Source organism: Dendropsophus ebraccatus, chromosome 7, assembly GCF_027789765.1.
Source record: "Dendropsophus ebraccatus isolate aDenEbr1 chromosome 7, aDenEbr1.pat, whole genome shotgun sequence".
In the NCBI taxonomy this organism is placed as follows: Eukaryota; Metazoa; Chordata; class Amphibia; order Anura; family Hylidae; genus Dendropsophus; species Dendropsophus ebraccatus.
Window position 1 is genome coordinate 6,567,808 of NC_091460.1, and position 13,613 is coordinate 6,581,420.

At 46.2% G+C, this 13,613-nt stretch overlaps 1 protein-coding gene across 2 annotated transcripts in view; it reads right to left on the bottom strand.

The window, feature by feature from the left end:
* The window catches only part of LOC138796641 (probable carboxypeptidase X1), a 44,318-nt gene extending 31,354 nt beyond the window's left edge, over positions 1 to 12,964 (bottom strand). Inside the window, exons 1-2 of one of the 2 annotated variants that reach the window (XM_069976264.1) lie at positions 12,669 to 12,964; positions 6,350 to 6,454 (exon numbers count right to left, since the gene is read on the bottom strand). In XM_069976264.1, the coding sequence (XP_069832365.1) occupies positions 6,350 to 6,454; positions 12,669 to 12,924 (361 nt within the window). In that variant the 5' untranslated portion in view covers positions 12,925 to 12,964. The remainder of the gene's footprint in view (positions 1 to 6,349; positions 6,455 to 12,668) is intronic. The other variant, XM_069976265.1, reaches the window with a different exon arrangement.
* Between the last annotated feature and the right edge of the window lie 649 nt (positions 12,965 to 13,613).

The window sequence follows — 13,613 nt, forward strand, 5'->3', positions numbered from 1 at the left end:
AAAACTGTCATGGCATTTTTCTGCGGCCACTAATAGCGGCCGTACAGACATGGCAGTTCACACAATGGAGCGTGCAGCTCCAGCCACATGCTCCATTGTGTGCAGTGGTAAATTCGGATGCAGGTGCACACTGGTGCACCTGCATCCGAATTCAGCAGAAATGAAGATCATCCGGCCAGTACTGCAGTACTATCCGGGATGATCTCCAGTAACACCGGCCGGTGTTATATCTGGTGTGAACCCAGCCTAAATCTAGGTTCACACACAGTATTTTTGCTCAGTATTTTGCCCAGTATTTTGCAACCAAAACCAGGAGTAAATTGAAAACACAGAAAGGCTCTGTTCCCACACTGTAGAAATTTAGTGGATGGCCGCCATTTAATGGCAAATAATTGGCGTTATTTTAAATTTTAACAGTGTGTGAACAGAGCCTTTCTGTGCTTCAAATCCACTCCCGGTTTTAGTTACAAAAAAATGACCAAACTACTGTGTGAACCTAGCTGTGTGACACCATGCTTACCGCTTTCTTTCCACTGCAATTATAAAAACTTTTGACATCATGCAGACATGTAAAATGTTTTGATCAGTCAGTGTCAGTGCTGAGACCTCCTGTGGTGGCTAGATCATCACTCCATCAGTCATGTTACACATGACGGGCCCATAGACTATAATGGAACCCATCTCCTTTAATGAGTGCTCAGCCCCTCACTTGCATTGTGATGGACTGAGTGACATTCTGGACATTGTTGGGTGTCTCAACCCTGAGACAGATTAAACTTTTAATCACGTCTGTCTTACATTTTGTATTGACCTTAAAGGGGTACTCCAGTGAAAAATATTTTTTCAAACTAACTGGTGTGAGGAAGTTATACGAATTTGTTTATTACTTCTAATTAAAAATCTCCAGTCTTCCAGTACTTTTCAACTGCTGTATGTCCTGCAGGAAGTGGTGTATTCTTTTGAGTCTGACACAGTACTCTCTGCTGCCACCTCTCTCCATGTCAGGAACTGTCCAAAGCAGGAGAGGTTTTCTATGGGGATTTGCTGCTGCTCTGGACAGTTCCTGACATGGACAGAGGTGGCAGCAGAGAGCACTGTGTCAGACTGGAGAGAATACACCACTTCCTGCAGGACATACAGCAGCTGATAAGTACTGGAAGACTGAAGATTTTCAATTAGAAGTAATTTACTAATCTGTAACTTCTGACATCAGATTTAAAAAATATATATATTTTTTTACCAGAGTACCTCTTTAACGCTTTAATGACCACTGATATGCCTTTCATGATGGTCCTTTAAAGTCTTATTCTAGCCCAACACCTTGTGGTGAGGCAAAACCGTCATGGGTCTCCTCTGCTGGAGATTGTAATAGAGGAGCAGACTAGATGGTCTTTTTTTCCTTCATCTTCTGAGGCTGTGTTCACACATGACATTTTTTATGTGTTTTTACAGCAATATTGTTGGAATTTCATTAAAGTTTCTACCTAAATGGTGCAGTTTTACCACAACTGCATGAATCAGTAACAACTGTATAAGTGACTGGCAGTGCACTAGCATTTGCTGCTCACATACACAGCTCTATGCAAAGTCGCTGTACTAACGTGAAAGGTTTGGCGCTGATTATGTCTTTATATGTTGGGTGGGCCCCAAGAATCAATTTCCCTGGTGGGCCAAGGTACCCCAGTCCGACACTGGTCATGTATATAACAGGCATGGACTTTCGGGACAGGGATATAATATTACGGCTCTATAAAGCTTTGGTGCGGCCCCATCTGGAGTATGCCGTCCAGTTTTGGAACCCGATTCATAAAAAGGACGTTCTAGAGCTGTAGAGGGTACAAAGACGGGCAACTAAACTAATAAGGGGAATGGAGCATCTTAGTTATGAGGAGAGATTAAAAGAATTACATTTGTTTAGTCTGGAGAAGAGACGTTTAAGGGGAGATATGATTAACTTATTTACATATATAAATGGCCCCTACAAGAGATATGGGGAAAAGATGTTCCAGGTTAAACCCCCTCAAAGGACAAGAGGGCACTGCCTCCGCCTGGAGAGACAAGGGGGCGCTGCCTCCGCCTGGAGAGACAAGGGGGCGCTGCCTCCGCCTGGAGAGACAAGGGGCACTGCCTCCGCCTGGAGAGACAAGGGGGCGCTGCCTCCGCCTGGAGAGACAAGAGGGCACTGCCTCCGCCTGGAGAGACAGGGGGCGCTGCCTCCGCCTGGAGAGACAGGGGGCGCTGCCTCCGCCTGGAGAGACAAGGGGGCGCTGCCTCCGCCTGGAGAGACAAGAGGGCACTGCCTCCGCCTGGAGAGACAAGAGGGCGTTGCCTCCACCTGGAGAGACAAGGGGGCGCTGCCTCCACCCGGAGAAAAAAAGGTTCAATCTCCGGAGGCGACAAGCCTTCTTTACCATGAGAACTGTGAATCTGTGGAACAGTCACCGCAGGATCTGGTCACAGCAAAAACAGTAGAGGGCTTCAAAACAGCAGAGACAAGTTCTTAGAGCAAAATAATATAAATGCAAATGTATAGAACCTATCACCCCTCCCCCTTCCCTGTATCCATCCCCTCCTTGGTTGAACTTGATGGACATGTGTCTTTTTTCAACCGTATTAACTATGTAACTATGATGGACCACGCAGCTGCTGTGGGGCGTGGGTGGTAAGGGCTCCCGGGTCCTGGCAAAGCATGGTCTGTCACCATGGTACACCACTCTCAGAGCTCCCCCCACTCCGATCATCGCAGTACTTAACCCCACCCACCTGTCCTTGGGGGTTGGAGTGCTGTCAGTGGTGTGCCATCCCTGAACCCTATACTCACCTGGCAGTGTTCCTGCATCCTATTAGCCCTCTCCGCACACGAGCGACAGAACTCTGCGCTGGGCCAAGTGAGACATTAGTATGGGGTTCAGGAATGGCACATGATTTTTTCATAATCCAGAAAAAAATCCTGTGATTATTGTGGCATAAATGACCTGGTGGGATGACATACCCAGAATGCACCATGTCTGATACCAGGTACAGTATAACGCTTATTTGACTTTTAGGCTATGTTCACACAACGTGAAGTCTCTGCAAAGATCATCTCGGCCGGTACTTTCCGGCCGCCGGAGCCGCTCGCTTCATTGTGTGAACTGACAGGGTTTCCTACGGCTGCAATTCGCTGAATGGTGGACGCAGAAAACTGACATGTCAGTTATTTGCAGGTCCGCATGGGATCCCGGCCGGAGCGTATACGATGTGTATACGCTCCGGCCGGGATCCCATAGAACAATAGACATTGTTCCACTCCGCAAAAAGTACAGCCATTGTTGCCGATGGCAACAACGGCCCTATTTTTACGTAGTGTGAACATAGCCTTAAAGAGAGGCAGCATTTTGGCACCAGTCCAACATATTTGCAACAAGATGGCATCATTGCTATTACTATGAGTAATCTCTCCAGGGTTTGACCCCAAGTAGTTTAGGATGTGTCTTCCAGGTATTTCCCTTACTTACATAGTTACATAAAAAAGACGCATGTCCATCAAGTTCAACCAAGGAGGGGATGGATGCAGGGAAGGGGGGCGGATGATGATAGGTTCTCTGGGGCTTTAAAGGGGCTTTAAAGGGTTGCAGCCTTTTGGCACCAAGCCCAGCAGTGTCCAAGTGAGTTGGCGTCATGGCCATTACCATGAGCATCAACTTAAGGGTATGACCACAGGTAGCTTAGGAAGTCTCATTCAGGTCATCTCTGCTATTACTGTGAGTATTCTCTTGAGGATATGACCACAAGTAGTTTAGAAAGTGTCTTCCAGGTATTTCCCTTATTTGACTTTAGAGGGTGGCGGGCTTTTGGCACCAAGCCCAGCAGTGTCCACAGGCATCATGGCTTTCTCCTGAGGGTATGACCACTAGTGGTTAGGCGGTGTGAGTATACAGGAACAACATGTTCTCTTTAAGAACCTCTCTGTATATACCATCTAGAATGCTGGAGAAGTTGTGTATCCAGCTGCCGCAAGGGTTAATTCTCTAGGAGTCACCGACCCAGCGGCCGCAGGAGAGGGAATAAGGCAACGTCTTATAAGTCCCTGCTGGAGAAATCATTAAGAAAGGATAATATTTACACCCGGGACTGAAGCCTTCCTGAAACGTGTCTCAAAAGTAAATACCCCCCCACCCTCCCACCAGGGCCGCGCTCAGTGGTGTTATGGGGGTTTCATGGAATGCTTTATTTGCACAGATGGCTAATAACAATAACAAGGAAACCCGAGACCAAGAAACTGAGGCCCAGAACCAAACCTAAAAAACAATAGAAAAGTATAATCATTGCACATTGATCAGACAGAAAGGTTCCAGACGTCGGCTCAGGTCCAGACCCCCCAACCCACCTTGTGTCTAAATACAGTAAAGAAACTATAGGATGTGCCGAGCTGTAACCATTGCTGGTAAATGGGGGCACATACTTTCACAGGGGCGACTTAAGTGTTACATAACTTTATCGCTGGATAAGTCAATAACACGGGATCCTATACTATATACAATAGCAGATAACATGGGGGGGGGGGATACTTTTTCACAGCATTGTACATGAGTTATATATCCTGACTTGGATTATCTGCTGCCTTGTATTCCGGGAACACAATGTACTGATTCATAGGAACATTCTTGTGGTTGATCAATGTCTATACAGCTCTACTTTATATTCAGCCACAACATCTTCCTCTAGTCCTTCCATATAAACTGAACAACCTCCAATACCAAGGCTCAGGCCATAACCTGAGGACCCTGAAGTCCCCTGCTATTCCCTTCTGCGGCCATCACTTGTAAATGTGCAGGCAAAGCATCAAGAGGCCGATCACCTGCCACCATTCCTGCTGTTCCTTACTGCCAGATGTAGAGTGGCACACAGCTGTATGACTGTGCTGTGGTGAGCTCCCCATGGTGGATGGAAGCTGCCATACCGTACACTGTCCCTGCTGTGCTGTACGAGTGTGCTATGGTGAGCTCGCCCTGGTGGCCTGAAGCCACCATACTTTATGCTATCCCTGCTGTGCTGTACGAGTGTGCTATGGTGAGCTCCCCCTAGTGGCCAAAAGCCACCATACTTTATGCTGTCCCTGCTGTGCTGTACGATTCTGCTGTGGTAAGCTCCCCCTAATGGCTCCTCTGTACACATGTACATTGGCTTTTATATTTTTAAATCCAATGTCAGATCCTTCTTTTCCTCTAAAAGAACCACACATCTGGTTTGGCTGGATTTTACTGTTTGCGTGTGATGTGTATGGGCAACCAAGTTGTCAGCTTTATTGTTGGGCCCCTTCTATGTAGATATTGTCCTTCATTCCTGCCGGAAGCATACCATAGTAATGGTTAGTAGATGTGCCGAATATCCACGGCCCCGTCCTGAATTGGGTGACTCATCTGGACACGTGCGGCCAATGTGTGTCCCTCAACCTTTCATAATTCGCACATCCCCTTCCATAATGATAACAATGAGACTCTGTACCCCGTCTCCGCATAAAAGTCCAAGACGTCCGCGTTCCTGTATAAATTTGTTACTTTCAGATGGTACCGATTAGCAGTAAATGCTACAGAGACTCACCGATGCTAAAACCGTGACTACAAAGAAACACACAACATGTGCCTCCACGTAAAAAAAACAATGCTGCCTATATACTGTACATCAGATTATGTACATTATCTACTGCATGGGGGGAGGTGGGGGGTGCTAACTCCTCCAGTGGCAGATTGTTCGGCCATCAATGATCTCCCGACCATCTCCTATCCTCCCCATACACAGGAGCATAGAGCACGGCCAAACATTCCTTTGTGCTCTATAGGAAGTGGTTAAGCCAGACTGCTGTGACGGCAGCTTATCTCTCCGAGAACAAAGGGGTCAGGCGTTGATTTTCCATCAGGTCCGACCCCTATCTCCACTGACATCAACTGTTGGTGGATGGTCGGGAAAGCCCTATACATCCTATATTGATGGCTGAACCCATAGGGAACAGCAGATATGACCGACAAAAGTACAAGGTGTATGGGGACCTTAATAGGACAGTGATCTCCTCCTCCAGATACGGAATAGAAATAGGTCAATGACCCTTTAGCTATAGAAGCTATGTAGAATGGTCCGGTAACCAAATGGTACATGTAAAACAATGAGCAATTTTCAAAGATTTTCCCAAATCTCCTTTTTAGGTGGTTCACCACATCTTTCTATAGGCACTCGTTTAGTATTCTAGTAGTGTTTCTAGTTGTATTCTACTAGTGTGTTCTAGTAGATATGGACCCCATTTACTTATGGTGGCAGTGGTTATTGGTGCAATTCTCAAGCTGCCCTCGTACATCAGGTGTTCAGTACATACGTTCCTCCGGGGTTCCTCCTGCTCCAGGACTGGTCTTTTCCTCTTTCACTTTCTTCAGGACTTTCACCGTTTTGACTACTTTAACCTTTTTTTTCGCCAGCTTTGCTAGAAAATGCAAAACAGGACACGGGGTGATTTGTCTGGTGCCTGGTTATAGTGGTTTCTACCTCCACAGATCATAACTCAAAACCAACCAACATACAATGCATCCAACTTACAACCAACATACAACCCATCCAACATACTACTCACCCAACATACATCCCACCCAACACACAACCCATCCAGTGTACATACCACCCAACAAACAATCCATCCAGTATAAATACCACCCAACATCCATCCTATCCAATATACATTCCACCCAACATACAACCCATCCAATATACACCCCACCCAACATACATCCCTCCTAATAGTCATCATATCCACTATACATTCCTCCCAACATACACCCCACCCAGCATACACTCCTCCCAACATACAACCCAATATACATCCCTCTTAACATACAACCATCTAATATACACCCACCCAACATCCATCCTATCCACTTTACATTCTACCCAACACACAACCCATCCAATACATATCCCAACCAACATCCATCCTCTCCAACATATATCCCATCTAATTTCCATTCTATCCTATTTACATCCTACCTAATACCATCCTAACCAACATCCCTAACCAGAATGTATCCATCCAACCTAGATCCCATTCAAAATACAACCCGCCCAACATGCATCCTATCTAATATACATCCCACCCGACATGCATCCTATCCAATATACATCCCACCCAACATGCATCCTATCCAATATACATCCCACCCGACATGCATCCTGTCCAATATACATCCCACACAATATACATCCTACCCAACATCCATCCTATCCAATATACATCCTACCCAACATCCATCCTATTCAACATATAAGCTATCCAGCATAATACCCATCCAACATACATACAAGCCATCCAATGTCCACACCATCCAATAAAACTTTTCCACTAAATAATCTGGAGAAGGTCTCTGATGCTCACATTTACTTGGAAGAGATACTCTGTGTTTATCGAAATCCTAAAATTACAGAAGACTCTTCGTAGCCTCTGGGTGTTCTAGGGGGAATGCTTAAAAATAGGGGAAAATTGTGCCAAAAGTTTAATGAAAAATAGCAGAACTTCTGATTTATGAAAGCAATATTTACACATGAAAGGACTGGCCCTTTAAGAGCAGGAATATAGAAAACTTCATTGTATCTTGCCGTCTTTTCCATGTTCTGTGCAGTCGAGGCTGAGGCCAGCTACGGGGCTGTATAAACATGGAGCAGCTGCAGTCAACGTGTCAGGAGGGTCCTGGGTTCAGTCTATAAGAGCTGCACATACGTCTGCTCTCCTGGCCGTACTCATCTGTCTCACCACACATATTGTGGGGCCATTATTGTCCCCTAGTGTATATAATTTATATCTGTGCTCTTATCATTCATCAATGTACAACAACCTTGGGGTCTTCACTACTGGCCATACCCTCTATCTCCTCAGATCATGACCTTCACATATGGGACAAACACTACTGGCCATACCCTCTATCTCCTCAGATCATGACCTTCACGTATGGAGCCAACACTACTGGCCATACCCTCTATCTCCTTAGATCATGACCTTCACGTATGGGGCCAACACTACTGGCCATACCTTCTATCTCCTCAGATCATGACCTTCACGTATGAGGCCAACACTACTGGCCATACCTTCTATCTCCTCAGATCATGACCTTCACATATGGGGCCAACACTACTGGCCATACCTTCTATCTCCTCAGAACACTACTGGCCATACCCTCTATCTCCTCAGATCATGACCTTCACGTATGGGGCCAACACAACTGGCCATACCTTCTATCTCCTCAGATTATGACCTTCAAGTATGGGGCTAACACTGAAGGCTTCCATTGGATGCAGCTGATGGACCCAGTACAAAATCCCACACAGACACCCACACATACACACTCACATAGACTACATACATCTTGCACAGGCACCAGGTGAAATGACCCAAGCAGCGGTGGGCAGGTGAGGGCAGTACCAGCCGAGCGTGATGAGAGGGCATCCAGTGACATGCAAACCCCGAGCGTGGCTCTCCCAGTGCATATAAAACCTGTGAAATCGAGAAGGGTGATCCGCACGACTGCAGGCCAGAGATCTCTGCATTGTAGAATGGAAATTATAGATGAACCAATGAGCAAAGATGCAAGCAAGGAGATGACATCATCAGATCAGAGGAAACGTGCAAACTGCCAGCATGCCAAAATGACATCTATATGTATACATGAAGCATTGCACGCTTTATAGTTACTGTACATCCTTGTTCTTCTGCATTGACTTACTACCTATGATCCTTGAAAAGTCTCCTGGCTCCTCTGAAAATCATCCTGGAGACTTGTGACTAGTGTTGAGCGAACTTGCTGAGCTGTTCCAGTTCGGCAATTCTCTGTGAACCTCACCGCTCAGCATTTGACTCCTGGTGGCTGGAGAAGTTTGATGCTGCCCTAAGGAGTCCTGGAGAACATGGAAATAGCCATAGTCCAAAGGATGTATCCGTGTTTTCCTGGCAGCCCTAGGACGGCAACTTCACCGGCCACCCAGAGTCAAATGTTGAGCGTTGGGGTTCGCAGAACATTGACAAATCCGAACAGTTCTAGTCATAAAATGTTGGAACCCACCTCAGAGAACGGGTGTGCGAGTCATTTTCCGGCAACTTCTATCCAAGAACCCCCAAATGATATCACCCAAGACCTCCTAGCATGATCAACACTTTCGCTACATTGTAGCCAAACACCTATTTGGATTGTGTTCGAACCGAAAGAATCAGAAATTAGGGCCAGTTCACATGGAGTAAAACTGGTGGAATTACCTGGTGGAACTCTCTGCCGTGGAATCCCTCCTGCCTCCATGTCATACAGGCAATCTATGGGAGGGTTCGCGCCTCCTCTCTCCGCGCGGAAGAATTGACACATCAATTCTTCAGAGCGGAGAGTGGAGAAGCGTGAGCCCTCCCATAGATTGCCTGTATGACATGGAGGCTGGTGGGAACTCTCCACAGCGGAATTCCACCAGTTTTACTCCGTGTGAACTGGCCCTTATAATGTCATCATCAGAGATACTGGAAATACCATTGTGTCCCATGTGGATCTCCATGATACTTGCTACGTCCTACTTCTGAACCTGGTGGAGGATCTTTATCAACAGGAGAAAAGATGGAGGAGATAGAAATAGGGAAGAGGAATTTACACGTTTGGGGTGGCATCAAACTATCAATAATGAAGTTTAAGCTGATCTGAAGGGTACAGGGCTAAATCTTTATTAACCAGAGTTCCTCTTTCAACCAATCCGATATATCCCTAAAAAGTGTCTTACCTTACTGCTAGGTAGTGATAGCAGAGGTGGTACAGTTCTGGGGAAGGAAGATGTGATGTGATGGTGATGGTATAGTGGAAGTGATGGTGGGGGAAATGGTCGTAATGATGATTGTAATAGTGATGGTGGTGAAAGTAGCTGGGGTAGTCATAAGGATGGTGATGGTTCTGGTGGTGATGATGTGATGGTGTTGATGGTGGTGTCAGTAATGGTAGTAATGATGTGATGATTCTGGTGGTGATGATGATGGTGTCAGTGGTGGTAGTAATGATGTGATGGTGCTGGTGGTGATGATGATGGTGTTGGTGGTGGAAGTAATGATGTGATGGTGCTGGTGGTGATGATGATGGTGTTGGTGGTGGAAGTAATGATGTGATGGTGCTGGTGGTGATGATGATGGTGTTGGTGGTGGAAGTAATGATGTGATGGTGCTAGTGGTGATGGTGTTGATGGTGGAAGTAATGATGAGATGGTGCTGGTGGTGATGATAATGGTGTCAGTGGTGATGATGTGATGGTGCTGGTGGTGATGATGATGGGGTCGGTGCTGGTAGTAATGATGTGATGGTGCTGATGATGGGGTCGGTGGTGGTAATGATGATGGTGTCGGTGGTGGTAATAATGATGTGATGGTGCTGGTGGTGATGATGATGTGTCGGTGGTGGTAATGATGATGGTGTCGGTGGTGATGATGTGATGGTGCTGATGATGGTGTCAGTGGTGATGATGTGATGGTGCTGATGATGGTGTCAGTGGTGGTAATAATGATGTGATGGTGCTGGGGGTGATGATGATGGTGTCGGTGGTGATGATAGTAATGATGTGATGGTTCTGGTGGTGATGATGATGGTGTCGGTGGTAATAATGATGTGATGGTTCTGGTGGTGATGATGATGGTGTCATTGGTGGTAGTAATGATGTGATGGTTCTGGTGGTAATGATGATGGTGTCAGTGGTGGTAGTAATGATGTGATGGTTGGTGGTGATGATGATGGTGTCAGTGGTGGTAGTAATGATGTGATGGTGCTGATGGTGATGATGATGGTGTCGGTGGTGGTAGTAATGATGTGATGGTGCTGGTGGTGATGATTATGGTGTTGGTGGTGGTAGTAATGATGTGATGGTGCTGGTGGTAGTAATGATGTGATGGTGCTGGTGGTGATGATGATGGTGTCGGTGGTAATAATGATGTGATGGTGCTAGTGGTGATGATGATGTAATGGTGCTGGTGGTGGAAGTGATGGGTATTGTGATGTTGATGAAATGGATGTCAAGGGTGGTGGTAATGATCAAGTGGTGGTGATGGTATAGAGGTAGTGAAAGTGGTTGCCAAATGGGGTGATAAAGGTGGTGTGATAGTATAGTAGTGGTGATAATGTGGTAGTGATGATGGTGGTAATAATACAGTGGTAGTAAGTGATGGTGGTAATGGTGCTGGTGATAGGAGTAGTGGAGGTAGTAATGGTGGTTTGGTACCGATAATAATATGATAGTGATGATGGAGGGGATGGTCATGCTGTTGAAGGTTGTGGTGATGGTAAAAATAGTGGTGGTGATAGAGGTTGTTATCATGGTGGTAATAGTGGTGGTACGGGAATCAAGGGACACCTCAAATGACCATGGAGAGTCAGGACAGGTTGTACTCCACGTAATTGTGCCTGCAGTGTACTCCTATAGTCAGGGCACGTAGTGCTGGTCATATAACTGAGGTTGTGAGGTCTCCAGCTGGGAACAGTCTGGATGTGGATATTGGGAGATAAATAGGAGACGTCTTCTGTAAGAAAGAGTGATTATCTGTCTCCTCCAGCATCTTCTCCAAACAGGATGACAGGTTAACAGGTCACAAGAGAACCGACCTTCTTCTGTGTGAACCGAACTCTGCATTTTCTATATATCCCTCTACAGACACTGCAACACATGTAACTGCTGCACCATTGGTGCTTACACAGCACCTGCACGGTCTACCTGACCCTCTATAAAGTCTATCTGCACGGTCTACCTGACCCTCTATAAAGTCAATCTGCACGGTCTACCTGACCCTCTATAAAGTCTACCTGCACACAGTGCCCCTCTATAAAGTCTGCCTGAGGTCGCCATTCCTATAAGGAGTCTACCAGAGGCCACCATTATTATAGGAAGTCTACATGAGGTCACCATTTATATAAGAAGTCTCCTTGAGGTGACCATTCATATGGGAAGTCTACCTGAGGTCACCTTTAATATAAGAAGTCTCCTTGAGAAGTCCACCTGAGGTCACCATTGATATAAAAAGTTTACTTGAGGTTACCATTAATATAAGAAGTTTAACTGAGGTCACCATTAATATAAGAAGTCTATGTGAGGTCACCATACCTATGAAGAGTCTACCTGAGGTCACCTTTCAAATGAGGAGTCTACCTGAGGTCACCATTAATATAAGAAGTCTATGTGAGGTCACCATTCCTATGAGGAGTCTACCTGAGGTCACCATTAATATAAGAAGTCTATGTGAGGTCACCATTCCTATGAGGAGTCTACCTGAGGTCACCATTAATATAAGAAGTCTATGTGAGGTCACCATACCTATGAGGAGTCTACCTGAGGTCACCATTAATATAAGAGGTCTACTTAAGGTGACCATTCATATGAGGAGTCTACCTGAGGTGACCATTGCTATGAGGAGTCTACCTGAGGTCACCATTAATATAAGAAGTCTACTTGAGGTCACCATACCTACGAGGAGTCTACCTGGGGTCACCTTTCATATGAGGAGTCTACCTGAGGTCACCATTAATTAATTAAGTCATAAACAATCCATGACATAGGTCAGCCGTATCTTTAGCATGTTGCAGAGGAGAAGCGTAGCCAGGCGAGTGCAGGAGGTCATGCAGATTCAGGACAAGCACTTGGCCAGTTTCTCACCTTTCTTGTCTGCAGTTTTCTCCTCAGACAGTCTCAGCCTTCGGTCCTTAGGGACTGGCTCGTCCAGGTCTTCAGTAACATACACGGTGGGCTGTGCGGTCCCATTGGCTTCTGGAGTTCTGGAGGGGCTTCTAGTCTGGGTCTTGTTGCTGACTTTGAAGACCAGGGTGGCAGTGACATTGTGAGGAGCAGTAGAAACCTTCCAGATGCACAGAGCAGTGCAGAGCACTGACAGCACAATGGGGGTCGCATACATGGTTAGGGCTCAGTCCTCTACTGAACTCAAGAGTTTATATGAGAAAATTCATCAGCACAGAATCCTCTTCCCTCCCGCCCCTCTCTCCCAATCTCACCTCCTCCTCTTCCTCCTCTTCACCAAACTCTCCCAGCCCCCACCTCGAAATTCCATGCGATTTCAGAGGGGAGATGAGGAACACTCACAATGGAGCGCACTCTCCTCCACAGCCAGCAGTGCACATCAATGTCTGACAGATAGCAGCATTAGGATAATACCAGGGGACATACTCTGCAGTGCTGCACAGGGACTAGCCTCACCTTCTTACATGGAGAGCGCCACCTATGAGGTAAAAAAGAAACTTTGGTTCATGAGACATCAGGCTGCAGAGGGCAGCACTGTGCCATGTATGCCATCTGTGCCTGCTATAGAGAATCAACCAGAGGAGGTTACACATATAGCAACATAGCAAGGGGCAGCATGTGGACTATGGGGCTGGAACAATAGGTAACATGACTATGAGGATAGCACAGTAAGGTGCAACTATAGGGACAGCGCTAAGGAAAACACTATAGGAAACACCACAAGGCAGATGGTGGTGTCCCACTGTGGGTGTTGCTATTGGTTACACCCTTTGTAAAAACCTGTACTTTTTGTGTGTAAGTGGTGATGTAGTAGTAGCATAGTTTCGCCACAAGGTGTCGTTATTA